At 41.3% G+C, this 13,263-nt stretch overlaps 1 protein-coding gene across 2 annotated transcripts in view; it reads right to left on the bottom strand.

Annotated features, from left to right (window-relative positions):
* Positions 1-13,263, bottom strand: part of Sema5c (Semaphorin 5c) — a 26,919-nt gene extending 13,656 nt beyond the window's left edge. Inside the window, exons 1-2 of one of the 2 annotated variants that reach the window (XM_069122676.1) lie at positions 12,859-13,263; positions 1,647-1,785 (exon numbers count right to left, since the gene is read on the bottom strand). In XM_069122676.1, coding sequence (XP_068978777.1) covers positions 1,647-1,737 — 91 coding nt within the window. In that variant the 5' untranslated portion in view covers positions 1,738-1,785; positions 12,859-13,263. Of the gene's footprint in view, positions 1-1,646; positions 1,786-8,076; positions 8,233-12,858 lie in introns of those variants that run through there. The other variant, XM_069122675.1, reaches the window with a different exon arrangement.

Below are 13,263 nucleotides of genomic sequence, written 5' to 3'. Positions count from 1 at the left end.
AAAACGGAGTAAAAGAGGCCGCGTTATCAACGGTACACGTAACCCATCGTCATCGTCGTTACAACGATCGTACGGTGACGCAACTCGACAAAGGCGCGACAAAAAGGTTTTCCACGCCGTAACGTAGGAGGATGTTCGAGGTCGTGAAATTACGCGTCCGCGACCTCGCATGAGAGAAAGGAAAAACGATGCAACGCGATGCTATGTGAGACAACAGACGTAATAAAGCGCTAAGGATCCGTAAAGATCCGTGAATCGATCGCAGAGGTGAGAGACAGAGAGGAAAACTACAAGAGAAGAGGACGCGGATTCGAAACGGGTGTCGCCAGATCGACGCAGGAGCCGAAGCAGGAGCAGCGAGAATACGCGCGCGTGGCGACGCGTGCCACGCTCGTCGCCTACGCGTCAGCGTGGTCGAGTCGAAACCGAGCGCGGACCTCGCAGACGAATCGCTCGAAATCGCGGCGAAACTTTCAACGACTCTCTCCCTGCCACCATCTCGATCTCTGTCTCTCTCTGTCTCTCTCTCTCTCTCTCTCTCTCTCTTTCGCCGATAGTACGACGGATAAATTGGCGAAGGAGTTAGACACTTCGAAGCGGTCGAATCGCCACGCGACCGACGCGCCTTCACGCCCACGAGTTGACGATCGTCTTCTCTAACTCTTGCGCAAACTACTTTGCGGCTCTGAGCGATCCGTGGGATAGTTCGTGATAATTTTTCTATCGTCCGTCTAAAAGTAGAGATTCTCAAAATTACTCTGACGTGGATGCATAATTTAAGACTATCGAGAGTGTAGGAGTAAAAAAAGTCTAAAATAAAGCTTGCCATCTGTATAGAGTAAGAATTAAGCTCCTCAGAAGCTACATCGATCAACCGCTTCGATTTATTATCAATTGATCGATTTATCAATTTTTTGATTTCGTCAGATAAGTACGTGATTAATGTTCAATCGTCGATAATGTTATTTTCTTCTACGAGCTTATTTGTTACGCTAAGATAACGTAGATAACAGCAGATTCTAAGATAGTTTTCGTTACGATCGCCGCTTTATTTATGCAACTCTTCTGCTTATTTACAGAACTGATCAAAGTGGCTTCTGAACGGTCTCCTATCGTCTCGCAATTTGCGATACGTACATACTTGACAAACCGTCAAGCTGTGCACGTATATCCATTTACAGAAAATTTGAAAATACGAAAACACACGTATTACGGAAAGACACGAAACATCAAACATATACAATACACGCTGCGCTAGGTATTTAATGGATGAAGCAGATTTCTGCTCACATTCCGTTCCATTAACCGTTTCCACAAAAGTGTGAGTTTGCGTAAGCATTCGCAGTCTACTAACAATATCAGTTTAATATTGTGCAAGAGGGTCCTAGCAGCGAGCGTTGTATCTCCCCGTGTACATTCCTCTTTTCTCGATAACGCATGTGAAAAAGTCGTTCGTCTGTATCGAGCCTTAAGAAACATTCGCGATTTTTCTTGCGCTAATCGTCTATGATAAGAAAGAATCTCTCGTGGAAGCATAAGTTTACTCGACGTTCGCGTCGTACGTGCGAAAAGTCACGTGTACAGTCGTCTTCTTATCGCGTACTGGACTATAATCTTAAAAAAGAGTGCGATAATACGGTTCTTACCTTCGTAGGAGATACGTCGAAAGTCGTCGGTGGCGCGTAGGCTCGCGATCAGCGTGCCCAGAATCGCGAGTCGCACCGGCCACCGGTCCATCCCGATCGGGCTTTGTCCTCCTTTTCCCTCTCTCGAGTGTTCTCTCACCTGGGAGCAGAAACGTAGAAATGATCGATGAGCGGCGTCGCCGGGAAAGCTGTGTCCCTAAGGCGGCCGAGAAGCCTCGCGGACGCCATGGGACGCGCGTATACGGAGAGAAGGCGTCGCGGACGAAAGTCGGCAAACAGCGGACGACCGGGAGCGCGCGCAAGGTCGACGACCTCGCCTGCGTCTCCGTATCGACTACCTCTTTGCGTCCAGATCGCATTTATTCTCGTGATCAACGAATGATCGATTGATTTGCAGCCTCAGATCGATACTCGACTTTCATTTGTCCGGCTTTTTATAGAAGAAAAACGATCCCCGTTTGGAACGCCAAGTTAGAGTTCCGTCGCACGAGCGTCGAAACTGCGGACGACACTGTGACGAATATCGAATTTTAAAGTCTAGATCTTTGTCAATTCTCATCTCGCTATGTCATTTATTTTATAGACTACTTTGTATGTTATACAATTTTCTTTCTTTCTTTACCAATTTCAGTTTCCCTCGATCGTAAATAAATAAGCTACGATTACGATCACAGAACGCCGTTTCCTTCATTGCACGTAATTATGAAAAAGTTCTCTATATTTGTAGTTGTGACAGATATTTGCAAGCAATTGGGCAATCTACCGTGCGTTAGAGCTACGTCGTACGAGCGTTGATTTAAGGGAAAACAACATCGGATCACGTACGTGCAATCGCGTTAACTACGTAACAGTGTGTCAAATTCGACATCGATCGCGACGTTTCTCACCTAACCAAGCTGTTATCGAACGGCCGCAGATGCTTATTTGGATGTACCCCGCGTTTCCCGACAATGGCCACGACTCGACATCTCTTCTTTTGCACGCTCTTTGTCTTTGAACGTCCGTGTCACGGTGACAGCTCGCTTTCTCGTCTATGAATAGATAGCGGGATAAAGGAGGACGCGTCCCGAGACGTCGACGGACCCACGTGGTTACGATATGTGTATATACAGACTCTGTCTGCTTCGGAAGTGTGACGAGAAATAGAGAAAACATGCGGTATAAATATAAGAAAACAAAGTGCTGCGAAATTCTCTGCAGAGGTTTGCATGGAAATTCTTCCTGAAACATTGCACGGATATATTTGCCAAAGATTTGCATGGATTTATTTCCCACAGATTCGCGTGGATTTATTTCCCACAGATTCGCATGGATATATTTGCCCAAGATTCGCATGGAAATATTTCCCAAAGATTTCTACAGTCAGACTCCCTGTAACGGGGACTAAAAATTGCGCCACTGTCCCCGTGCAATTTAGAAATTGTTGGAAATGACTCGCTTTTGATATAAAAATATATGCGTCTTCGAAGTCACTCGAAGCAGAGTTTTGCATTAACCCTTGTGCGACGAGAAGGCATTGTTTACAGTGTTTTATAATATTAAAAAAATACATATTTATTTAGTTACAGTTCTTCGCGCTCTTGAATTCGTACAACGCGAAATCCGTATAACCCGGAACGTATATTTCGCGTCATAGAAGGTCCTACTGTATATGGATAAAGTAGCGCAATGGACACAATGGATTGATATTATCGAAATCCAGAAAATTCGATCGCAACACGTGGAAATTCTTGAGGAAGCTACGCGTGGAAATTCGCGTAAACAACGATTCAAATTAATAGCACGAGGGACACGTGACACGACGCGTAGTTGGAAGAACAGAGCCACGAAATTCCGCACTTCTTCCGAGTATCCCCTTCCTGCTGATCGACGATAAAATATTCCGGTCGACGTTGCGGTGGTCTCGGTAGGGTAAACTTTTTAAAAGTCCATGGTTGCTTGCGCGATACTAGGGTGGTACGAACGTCACGGTGGTCTCGAGAAACCCTAAACAGGATACGGTGCTTTCTTCGAATATAAATATCGCGGCAGACAATTTTTGTTACTCGTTTCGTCGCTTCGCTATTTTATTGTTGTCGTCCCATTCTAGTCCTCTGTGTATTATGATCGATCGTTTGGACACTTATAAAATTGGAGGCAGAGACAGAGAGGTGGATATATCGAGATATATTAGAGGAGAAACGGTGTACCGTGACATCGCCACGAATAAGGCCAACGAGGAGCACCAAAGTTACCGTATTTGTCCCGAACACGCGTATGCATGTACCTACATACATACGATACGTCGAACGGTTTCGAGATCGAAGAAGGTTGCACTACGGAACAATATGGAATGTATTAAATATGGAATACTTGTTGGGAACGTACGAAGCTAAGCTTTCATTTTTCCCTATAAACCCAAGTTACGAGTTGCAGCGTTAATGAAACTCGTTGCGACTGGTACTTAACTAGTTAACTAGATTGTTGTTTAAATCTGTCTCATTTAATCGTAAGGATTGAGTCTTTAGTTGATTTTATTTTTCTGATTCTACTCGATCCTATATTTTGTATATTTCTTGCAAATAAACGAGATTCAACTGTGCTCAATTCGTATCTACAAGACGTCAAATTCGTGACATTTTCGATGTATATCGTTCCGTTTCCAGCTCTATATTTTGTATTTGCTCGCGTCAGATAACCGGCGTCGAATAAATAAACGTAAACTTTAATTATCGCGTAGAAGAGATACGACGAGCGAAGACTTAACGTGTCGTCGCCTATCTCCGATCAACCAAGAACGAGCTCGGTTTATCAGGAAATGATGTCCAAGGGAGAAGATGAGAAAAAGGTTTTCCACGTTGTTGAAGATTCTTTCATATTAGACGAGCTGCGCGAATTCGAGCGATTTGATCAAACAGATGACTCGAAATCGCGCAACTTGTATAATATAGAAGAATCAACAAGATTCAACAACGTGGAAAAAAGTGATTTGAAATGATTCAATGAAACGATAAAGATAAAGAAACTTGAAAAAATACTTCAAGAAGGAAAGAAATATAAAGATAAAGAAGAATAGACATTGCGAGAAGCGAGTATAGATGCATAGATCGACGTCCTTCTCGAGTTCCTGGTCCGTTCAGCGGAAGCGTACTTGATCGATCGATTATGCGCGCGTGACGAGAAAAAGACGCGCTATACCGTGCTGTCATGCCGTGTTGTCCTGTCTTTCTCAAACGTATGCTTAGGTATGTATGGCCGGAATGTCTGTGACGAGCACCGTTAGTCGGTGCAACCGGAGCTTTCGTATCGCACACGAGATGCCTCGTTTTTCTTCCGATTACCTTCGAGATAACGGCGGTCGAATGGAGGCGATAAACGCGCTCGAGTTTTTAAGAGATTAGAAGCTTATTTTCGATTCGTAGCTGTTGTTTACAGTGACTCCCTAAACCCTAAAGTCCCACCAAGTCGTTTTATTTTCTCTTCTAAATTTCCCGTTTTTCCTAATATATACAATAATTCTGTGCTCGGTTATACTGCTTCCTTTGAATCATTTTCCATCCAATTGCACTTTCCTATCCGATCCAAACCAGTACCTATAACGTCGAGTATAGCTGAAGTCTTATTAAAATAAGTTAGATCGAGCCAATCAATTGTTTCGCTTCGAACCACTATACATACACAGCCTCGTCACACTATCAGCATTTCGAACTAGAAGCGTAGTCTAAACTTATTGATATAGATAGCGAATAAATATAGCTATCTATACGTAACGCAACAAGCTTAGAGAATATTCCTGGAATAAAATCGCAATCTGTTTCGCAAGAAAGACGGTATGGACCATGTTAAGTACCTCTGTCGTAATAAACATTGTCGCGATTGAGTCGCTTCGAACACATGCTCGTTAACTTCGTAAATTGGAATCCAGAAAAAGACGACAATTACAGGCTCTAGCTCTTAAAATTTACAGAAATATTAATATAGAGAAAATTCTTCGGAAACAAGATCTCTTTTTCCAAACGACGGATATTACGTAACGATGTGTCTGGATAATGTGAAATCGATAACTACATAAAAAGCGAAGTTGATCTGTTCGGCGTCTGAGAGGCTCGATTTAGCTCCAAAAATAACACGCAACGTAAACGGTGCTAAGCTATAAGTCGAGGTTACAATTTTTCAACGAGATACTTTTGAATTTTGCTAGGAAATTAATATATTTCTATTTCACCGTAGCAGTTCGAGATCGAACGATTACTACTATCGTGCCTATTTCTCTCTTCGAACCATCCTCGAGGTTCCTCTCGCAAAGAAGAGCAAAGACTAGAACGTGTACACGACGCAGCACGTGGCGCATCAATCTCTGTTCGCCTCAATCCGTGATGCGTTTTACTCTACCGATTTTCCAGAGACTCTCCTCGCAGGGTGTGGCTCGTGAACAGTTCGTTCGTCTCTTTCTCTCGGTGGAACCGTCTTGTTTCCTAGTACCACGGATAGAAGCTTGCGGTGGCTAGCGCACTCGCACGAGCGCGTTACTCGGACGCGATTTATCTCGAGCCGGTAGTAGAGTAGGTTGCTAGTCGGAGGAGCGAAGCGTACATAGCTGCGTGTAGTCGGACGCGCGCGCGACCGGCTTGCGAGAAATTTTATGGGAGCGGGTCGCCAAACATGGTAACACGGTCGCGACTTACCTCGACGGAGGCTGCCGCATCGTCGGAGCGCTCTCCTCCGAGATCGGCATCTCAGTGGCCACGGCCGAGACCGCGATCTCAATTTCCAATTTTAATTCCAATTTTGACCTTATAGCCGCGGGTTCCTTGGAAATCTCCTTTCGTTTCTATGGTTTTTTTACTTGCACGCTACTGTTGTATTTACTGTAACTAGACTACGGATTCTTACGTATTTATGGAAAATTTCAACACGCAGAAATGCACATAATATAAAAAATATTCCAAATACTTTTCACGATTTTTAATGGGAGAAATAAATGTTTAGTCTAAATAATGTGCAGTCTAAATCAGGGCTTCTTAAAACTACGTATCGTGATCGCATATGGGGTGAGAAGTGTGTAGAATTCATCGAGTTATTGATATCGATATACGTATAAAACACTAGCTTTCTAAAAGATCGTTTAAACGTGTCTCCGTCTGAAATTAGGATTCTCAGCAATTTCTAAAATGGCCTTAAACGCACTGATCTATCGCGAAACGACATCTTCGTCATTGACGATTGAAAAGTCTACCTTTTTATGTATGTAACCGCGGTCCCGTAAAATTTTCCCGGGCAAAATGCAGTGGCGAATGGAAAAGATTTAAAAAGCGCTGCTTTAAATTATATTTGCATATGTACCGCTTATTAGGTTCTGTATCACTGCAAAAGTCCAATGTTATGAAAATGATGCGTAGTACCTTCGTTGAAGAAGAAAGGTATACACCAACGTTTTTCGTAGCCACTGTATTTCGTTTGATTTCACACGCCTTGCCATTATCATGTCGCATCCGATTTTTAAGATTTTCTCCGTTATCGTGATTCAACATTCAGGGTGGTGGCTCTCTGAGATTGAGTGGAAACAGGTGGTTCGACGATCGGTCGTTCGCTTAACACTGCAGATAACACGAGGGCGTGCTATCGACTCGACCTCTACACGGTTGCGGTTACCACCATCGCGTGTCGCGCGAAAGAACGTATACAGCTTCTCGTTGATACCGTACCGAAGCAATTGAATGCGATTTCTACCAAAAATACATGATTTTTCGAGCGAAATATAGCGAGACCTCGATCGACGATCGGCTTCGCTGGAACCGAAGATAGCCCGGATAAATCGAGACGTGATAAATTAGAAAATGTCGGCGGAAATTTATAATTCGCTATCTTACGTTCATTCTATATTTTGGGAATTTATTATAAAAACAGAACACGTAGTAGGGATGACCTATATGATTAAAGAAACGATACTATAGGAAGATGACACGCAAAAAGAATAATAAGTCCATTTCAATCAGTTTTTTCACTATTGTATCATTTGACAGCTAAAAAGAAGTATATATATTACGAAACAGTTGGAGAAAGAAATTAGCCGATAGATTCAGAAATGTACGTACGTGTTTCGAAGATAGGAGATAAATTATTCACAATGTTTTCTGAGAAACGTTCAGGAAACTGTCATCAATTCCGATATGGAATTACTTTACAACGTATCGAATAATAAAAATGACTTCGAAAAATCGAGAAACGTGATCGTTCGCGTTTCTCATCGCTGGTTTTTATATATAATAACTGTCTATCGTAGAATGGTTCGGTTTGACAAGTTTAGTCTAGTTTGACAAGAGCTCAGCTAATCGACGTTCGAGAAATAAAAAATGGAGCGCAATTTATGGAAACTTCATCTTATAATATCTCACAGCATTGCAACACGAACACAAGATATAAAACGAATAAAAACATATTGTGAACTAACCATCGTCTCCTCGGATCGATAAATGGAAAACGGCGTCAAACAGTCTGGCCATGCGATAAATTTCCCTCGGAATGCGCACCTCGCTTTCAGAATAGTTTATCGAAACGTATTCTCTCTACAATTTCCACAGCATTCTACTGTCTCGATTGCTGTCTGCCGAGGAAATTTATCGGGGAGAGTTATCGAGTCAAGTCACGGCTTATCGGGAAATCATCGATAGAACGGTCAAGGGAGAACGATAAAGGCAAATTATGTGTAATGTCACGCAAAGGCAGATATCGGGCTCGCAGTACGTTGAAAACTTCGTGAAAGCTTCATCAACTCGACAGAAGAAAAGTTTTGTTCTTCCTTCTGGTTGAAGCGTAGCAGAGGAACTCGACAAAGAAGCCATTCACGGCAACCAACCACTCCTCTCCAACGATCTTTTGCCTTCTGCTGCTTCGTCTGTTTCGTCTCTCTCTCTCTCTCTCTCTCTCTCTCTCTCTCTCTCTCTCTCTCTCTCTCTCTCTCTCTCATAGAGGGTGAGAATCTTTGAAAGAAATCGGTCGAGTTGGCGTCAAGGTGGTTCATTTGGATGACAGCTCTGTCACGCGATCACCTCACCTGTTTTTCGTCAGGATTTCTGTTAATGTCTCACTACAGATGCTTGTTTCGACTACGAAACTCTCAACTTAACTCAATCTTCGATTAACCGAAGGTTTTTTTACAGCTTTGGTGACTGACAAAAATGACGAAAAATGAGGAATAAGAGAATTAGAAAATAACTGATGCACTTTCTAAAAAAAGAGTCTATAGCTGTATGATAAATTTCGGATGGTATTTGTTGGAATTCATATTTTTATAAACGTAAATAAAAGAATAGAAGAACCTAAACAGGGATTCATTCCATTCGTTGGATATTATAACGAGTATATTTTGGATGTTTTAAAATATTTTCATGTTTCGGTTCAAGTTGTATAAGGATTACTACAATTACCGATTTATATACAGATAGCTGTTACGAAATAACCGAAAGCAAAGCTTGCAAAGTAATTGAGTCTACTCACCATTTCGTCTTATTGGTACTTTTTCCAGAAAGTTTCTCGTTTACTTCTTTATCTTCGACACTTTCTGCATTTCCAATATCAGATACGGAAAAATACATACTTTCAATTTCAATTCAAACAGAACTTAGACATTAATTGCGTTATACGCGATGACGTTTTATATTTAACGTCTTTCTTAAATCTTTTACGAGCTTCGCTGTGTTATCTCTTTCAGATTCGAATTTTTTTTTAATCGCGGGCCAAATATTCTGTAGCAATCAATAACAACACATTCTCTGATATCTATGCAAAAGGAATATAATGCATTCAAATCTAAGATTAACTTTACCAATAACTAGTTAATCCTTGCTGCATAAATGAATTAGGACACGAAATTAAAATAATAGCGATATTTCTAGTTACAACTAATAAACAATACTATTCTAATCGCGACAAGCCACTTTCTTCTTCTCGCATTAGTCGACGAGTGTACGTAGATGAATGCGTATCAAACTACGTAACACTTCTATACGAAATATATGTAATTATATTACCAGGCAATTTTACCCAGTAAAACTTCCGATATAATTAACAAAACCAGAAATTTTCTCCACTATCGAAAAAAAAAAAAAAAATGTCTCGATGCTAAACAGGCTAGCCATAAATTCTTACATTTATCAAACTTAAATGAAAGCCAATCCCTGCTTAACAGAATTTCCTTCTGACGCTATGGTCAACGTCGACGTGTTAAATCAGCTTACGTATATACAATTAAACACCAGCAAGGTGACCATTGGCGCTGCCTTGCCGCAGGCGAGAAAGTGCGATTTCGAGCGTGTACGGAACGCGGACCTGAAGATTCGAATCGTAATTTAGAGCGGATACATGGTGAACCAATCTCACTTGATACTAAACAGCACGAGAAGAAACGAGACAAGACGGCAGACGACACGGAACCCAAGTGGATAGCTTTTACTCGCAGAGAAACGATTCGCAAGAGTACCGTGTGTGTGTTCGACCGGACGTCGAACGAACGAGCACGAGAGAGGTAGTGGGCCAGCTCCTTATACGGATCGTTGTTTCGGTCCGCGTGAGGAGAAGTTGCTCCGATCCGTTTGACCATCCAAAACGAGTGGGAACCCTGCCGCGAAAACGGAGATTCTCACCCGCACCTTCGCTTCGTTTCAAACGAAGGAACCTTTGCCCTTTTTCCATTCGTCAACGAGTCTACGTGCTTCGAAACCTTTGGACAAACTCGATAATCTCGAGGGTTGAATGTATATTTTAAACTTCCAAGAGTATATTTACGGTGTAGTTGTACACCGTGAGCCTAAACTCACGTGCTACGCGTCGAGTCCAGGAGATACTATGGCTCGAGATAAGACGGAAATCGAGTATAATAAAACGTTTAATCCTCGAGGACCGGATATTTAGTTAATCTTTAAAATTCTCCTTCATAACCATTATTATTATTATTATTACTATTATTATTAACCGGTATATTGTTCTTCGTTAACAGATAGAAACGGTATCGGAGGATGTAAATTAATTGAAACGTCTTTTAACGTTGACTCTGACTGATCGGGAGTTAAAACCAGCGTTCTATACCAATTTTTAACTTCTATATACACCGGATACAAATTTTGCCAACGTAATCACGATGAACTACTACACGCCAATGGAATTTCAAAATGAAAACACACATAATATACGAATAACAGTTTTCTATGTTACGTTTTAAATACCTTCGTAGATCGTTGCACGTAGAATAACCTTCTGTCGATTAATACTGTCTGGCTGGAGATTAAAGCAAATTTACGTGTACTCGACAAGTTTTCAAATTCGATTTTCTCGTAAATGAATCTTCCAACGCAATCTTCTTATCTGTGATTTTCATCTCACGTCGTGCGATAGAATCGCCTTCGTTTCACTTGCATATACCGTAAATTTAAATTGACATGTGCAGCTATACACTTTGGATTAATCGTACGTTTATGTAATGATTTCTCCGAAGTGATCGAGATATTTCCATTAGAAGAAACATAAGCCTTATCTATTGTCAGCGTTAACTTTCGTAAACAGGATTCGATAAACGGCAAGGAAACTTATTCCTCTTCAATTATATCGTCAAATTACCGAGAGAGCCTAGTCGTTGGTAGGCGAGCCAGGACAAAACATTATCAGAAACAAGGACCCAACGCGTCGTACGTGACCGAAAGAAACGAAACGACACGACTCGCGTGCGTTTCATGGGCAATGCGTGACGAGAGATGCAACGAATCGTTAAAATGCCTCGTAAACTACCTCTCTGTTTCTTCGACCTCGAAAAAACCCATCGAATCGAGAAGCTGCGTTCGACGCGCGTTCCATGTACCACGATTCGTTCGAATCTATCGAACACGTGTTAACGTGGAATTTTTCCTCGATTTTCTTCTCGCAAGAAATCAGGTCGGCGTTCGATTTCTCTTATGCTGGAAATACATCTCGCGTTCTTCAATTCTTGTAAACGCGTCTTTCGTCTCTAAACTTTTGCAAAATTCCCGCAATATGTATTTTTATTTCTATACAAGCTTGCATCCTTGTATGTATTTTATATTTTTTCTACAGTAACGAATAAATCTAAATGAATAAAATACAGAAATAGATGAAGAAATTTTTGCTACGATTACTATTATAATTCTATCCTTCTTCTTATTTCACGATCGCTTTCGTAACGAAAATTAAAAAACAACAAGCGGTTCGATAAATAAATAATTCATGCCGTGAGTGGACAGCGACGCTCTCTTGTGCGCGCGACACATATGAATTTCCTCTGGCTTTCGGACCCAACACAATTTTCCCTCTTTCTTCCTTCTCTTTCTCCTCTTTTCTTTCAATTTCGTCTCGTCTCATCGTATCGTGTTTACGTCCGGTACTCTGAAATCGCATAATCTGTTTTCAAGCTTTTCCTCGGCTTTCAACGGTACAGCGTTTTTCGAGTCATTTTCTATCATTGGGAAAGATTTCTAATTTGAGGAAACTACGAAATACTCGTTGTTACTGATACACGCACGATTTCTCGTTTCTATCGCATGCTTATTAAACTAAAAAATGTCGCAAAGTAGATAGAAAAATTTATCTGCGATCATTCATGCGTGCTTCCTAAAGTACGTAATAGGCAAGTGTAGGTTAATCTCGAATCATCGAAAAGTAATTATACCGGTGTACGTCATACTGATCGCAGAGAAAAACGCGAAACGAGTACTTAAGCAATCTCGCGTGCAACATACTCCTCGTTGCAGAGTGTACACACTGTACGACTCAAAACTATGGATTGACTAATACATAAAAAATATGTACAACACTCCCATTTCAAGAAATACCGATAAACTTGAAAATTTGAAAAATATTTCACCGACAAAGACCATAAATCGTATTGTTCATTTTTTTGAACCAACTAATTTTATTCTGGCACAATCCTCAATATCGATCGAAGCAACTGAGATATCAAACGAAAATAAGAACGAAATATCCTATAGAAGCTTTTTTATTTTATTTGCATAGTATTTAGATGTTTATATGGTTGTTCGATGGTAAGATGCAGTTATACCGCAGTCTATACTTTCTACGGTAAGAACGACATTGGAGAGGACGAGACCCGAATAGACGAGCCGTTAACCGGGACGATTAACGCGCGACAAATAATAATATATACTCGCGTCGCTCGTAAAGTGGTCAAGTTAAACCGTACAATCTATACGTATGCATATACACTTACACAGATTTCGAGGAGAGGTAACCAATCACGTATCCATGGATTCTATCGACATATCCTTCTCTTCTGTCCTCCACATGATAAAGTCGTCCTGTGATACGTTTCGAGCTCCAGATTATCGAGAAGAAGTCTGATCTCGCGTTCGAAGATTTGGACGCGAAACTTTTCGTAAAAGATGCGCTCTTTCAATTCGCAATTTGTGATTTAAGTAACGAGCGCCAACGTTTTATGGCAAATAGGGAGAAAAGGGAAAAAAGCAACGTGGGTTTCAATGTATATTAGGTTAGGTTGGATACACAAACAATAACTTCACATTACATAACGCACATGCGTCTCGACTGCCGCGAGAACACTGAGGCACCGTCGCTCGTCGTACAACCTCCCCACTACCGTGGTTCGTTCTTTTGA

This window comes from Bombus flavifrons, chromosome 10 (assembly GCF_040668555.2).
Source record: "Bombus flavifrons isolate JBK064 chromosome 10, iyBomFlav1_principal, whole genome shotgun sequence".
Lineage (NCBI taxonomy): Eukaryota > Metazoa > Arthropoda > Insecta > Hymenoptera > Apidae > Bombus > Bombus flavifrons.
Note: the sequence above shows the minus strand (reverse complement) of the source record. Positions and strands in the feature narration are given on the sequence as shown.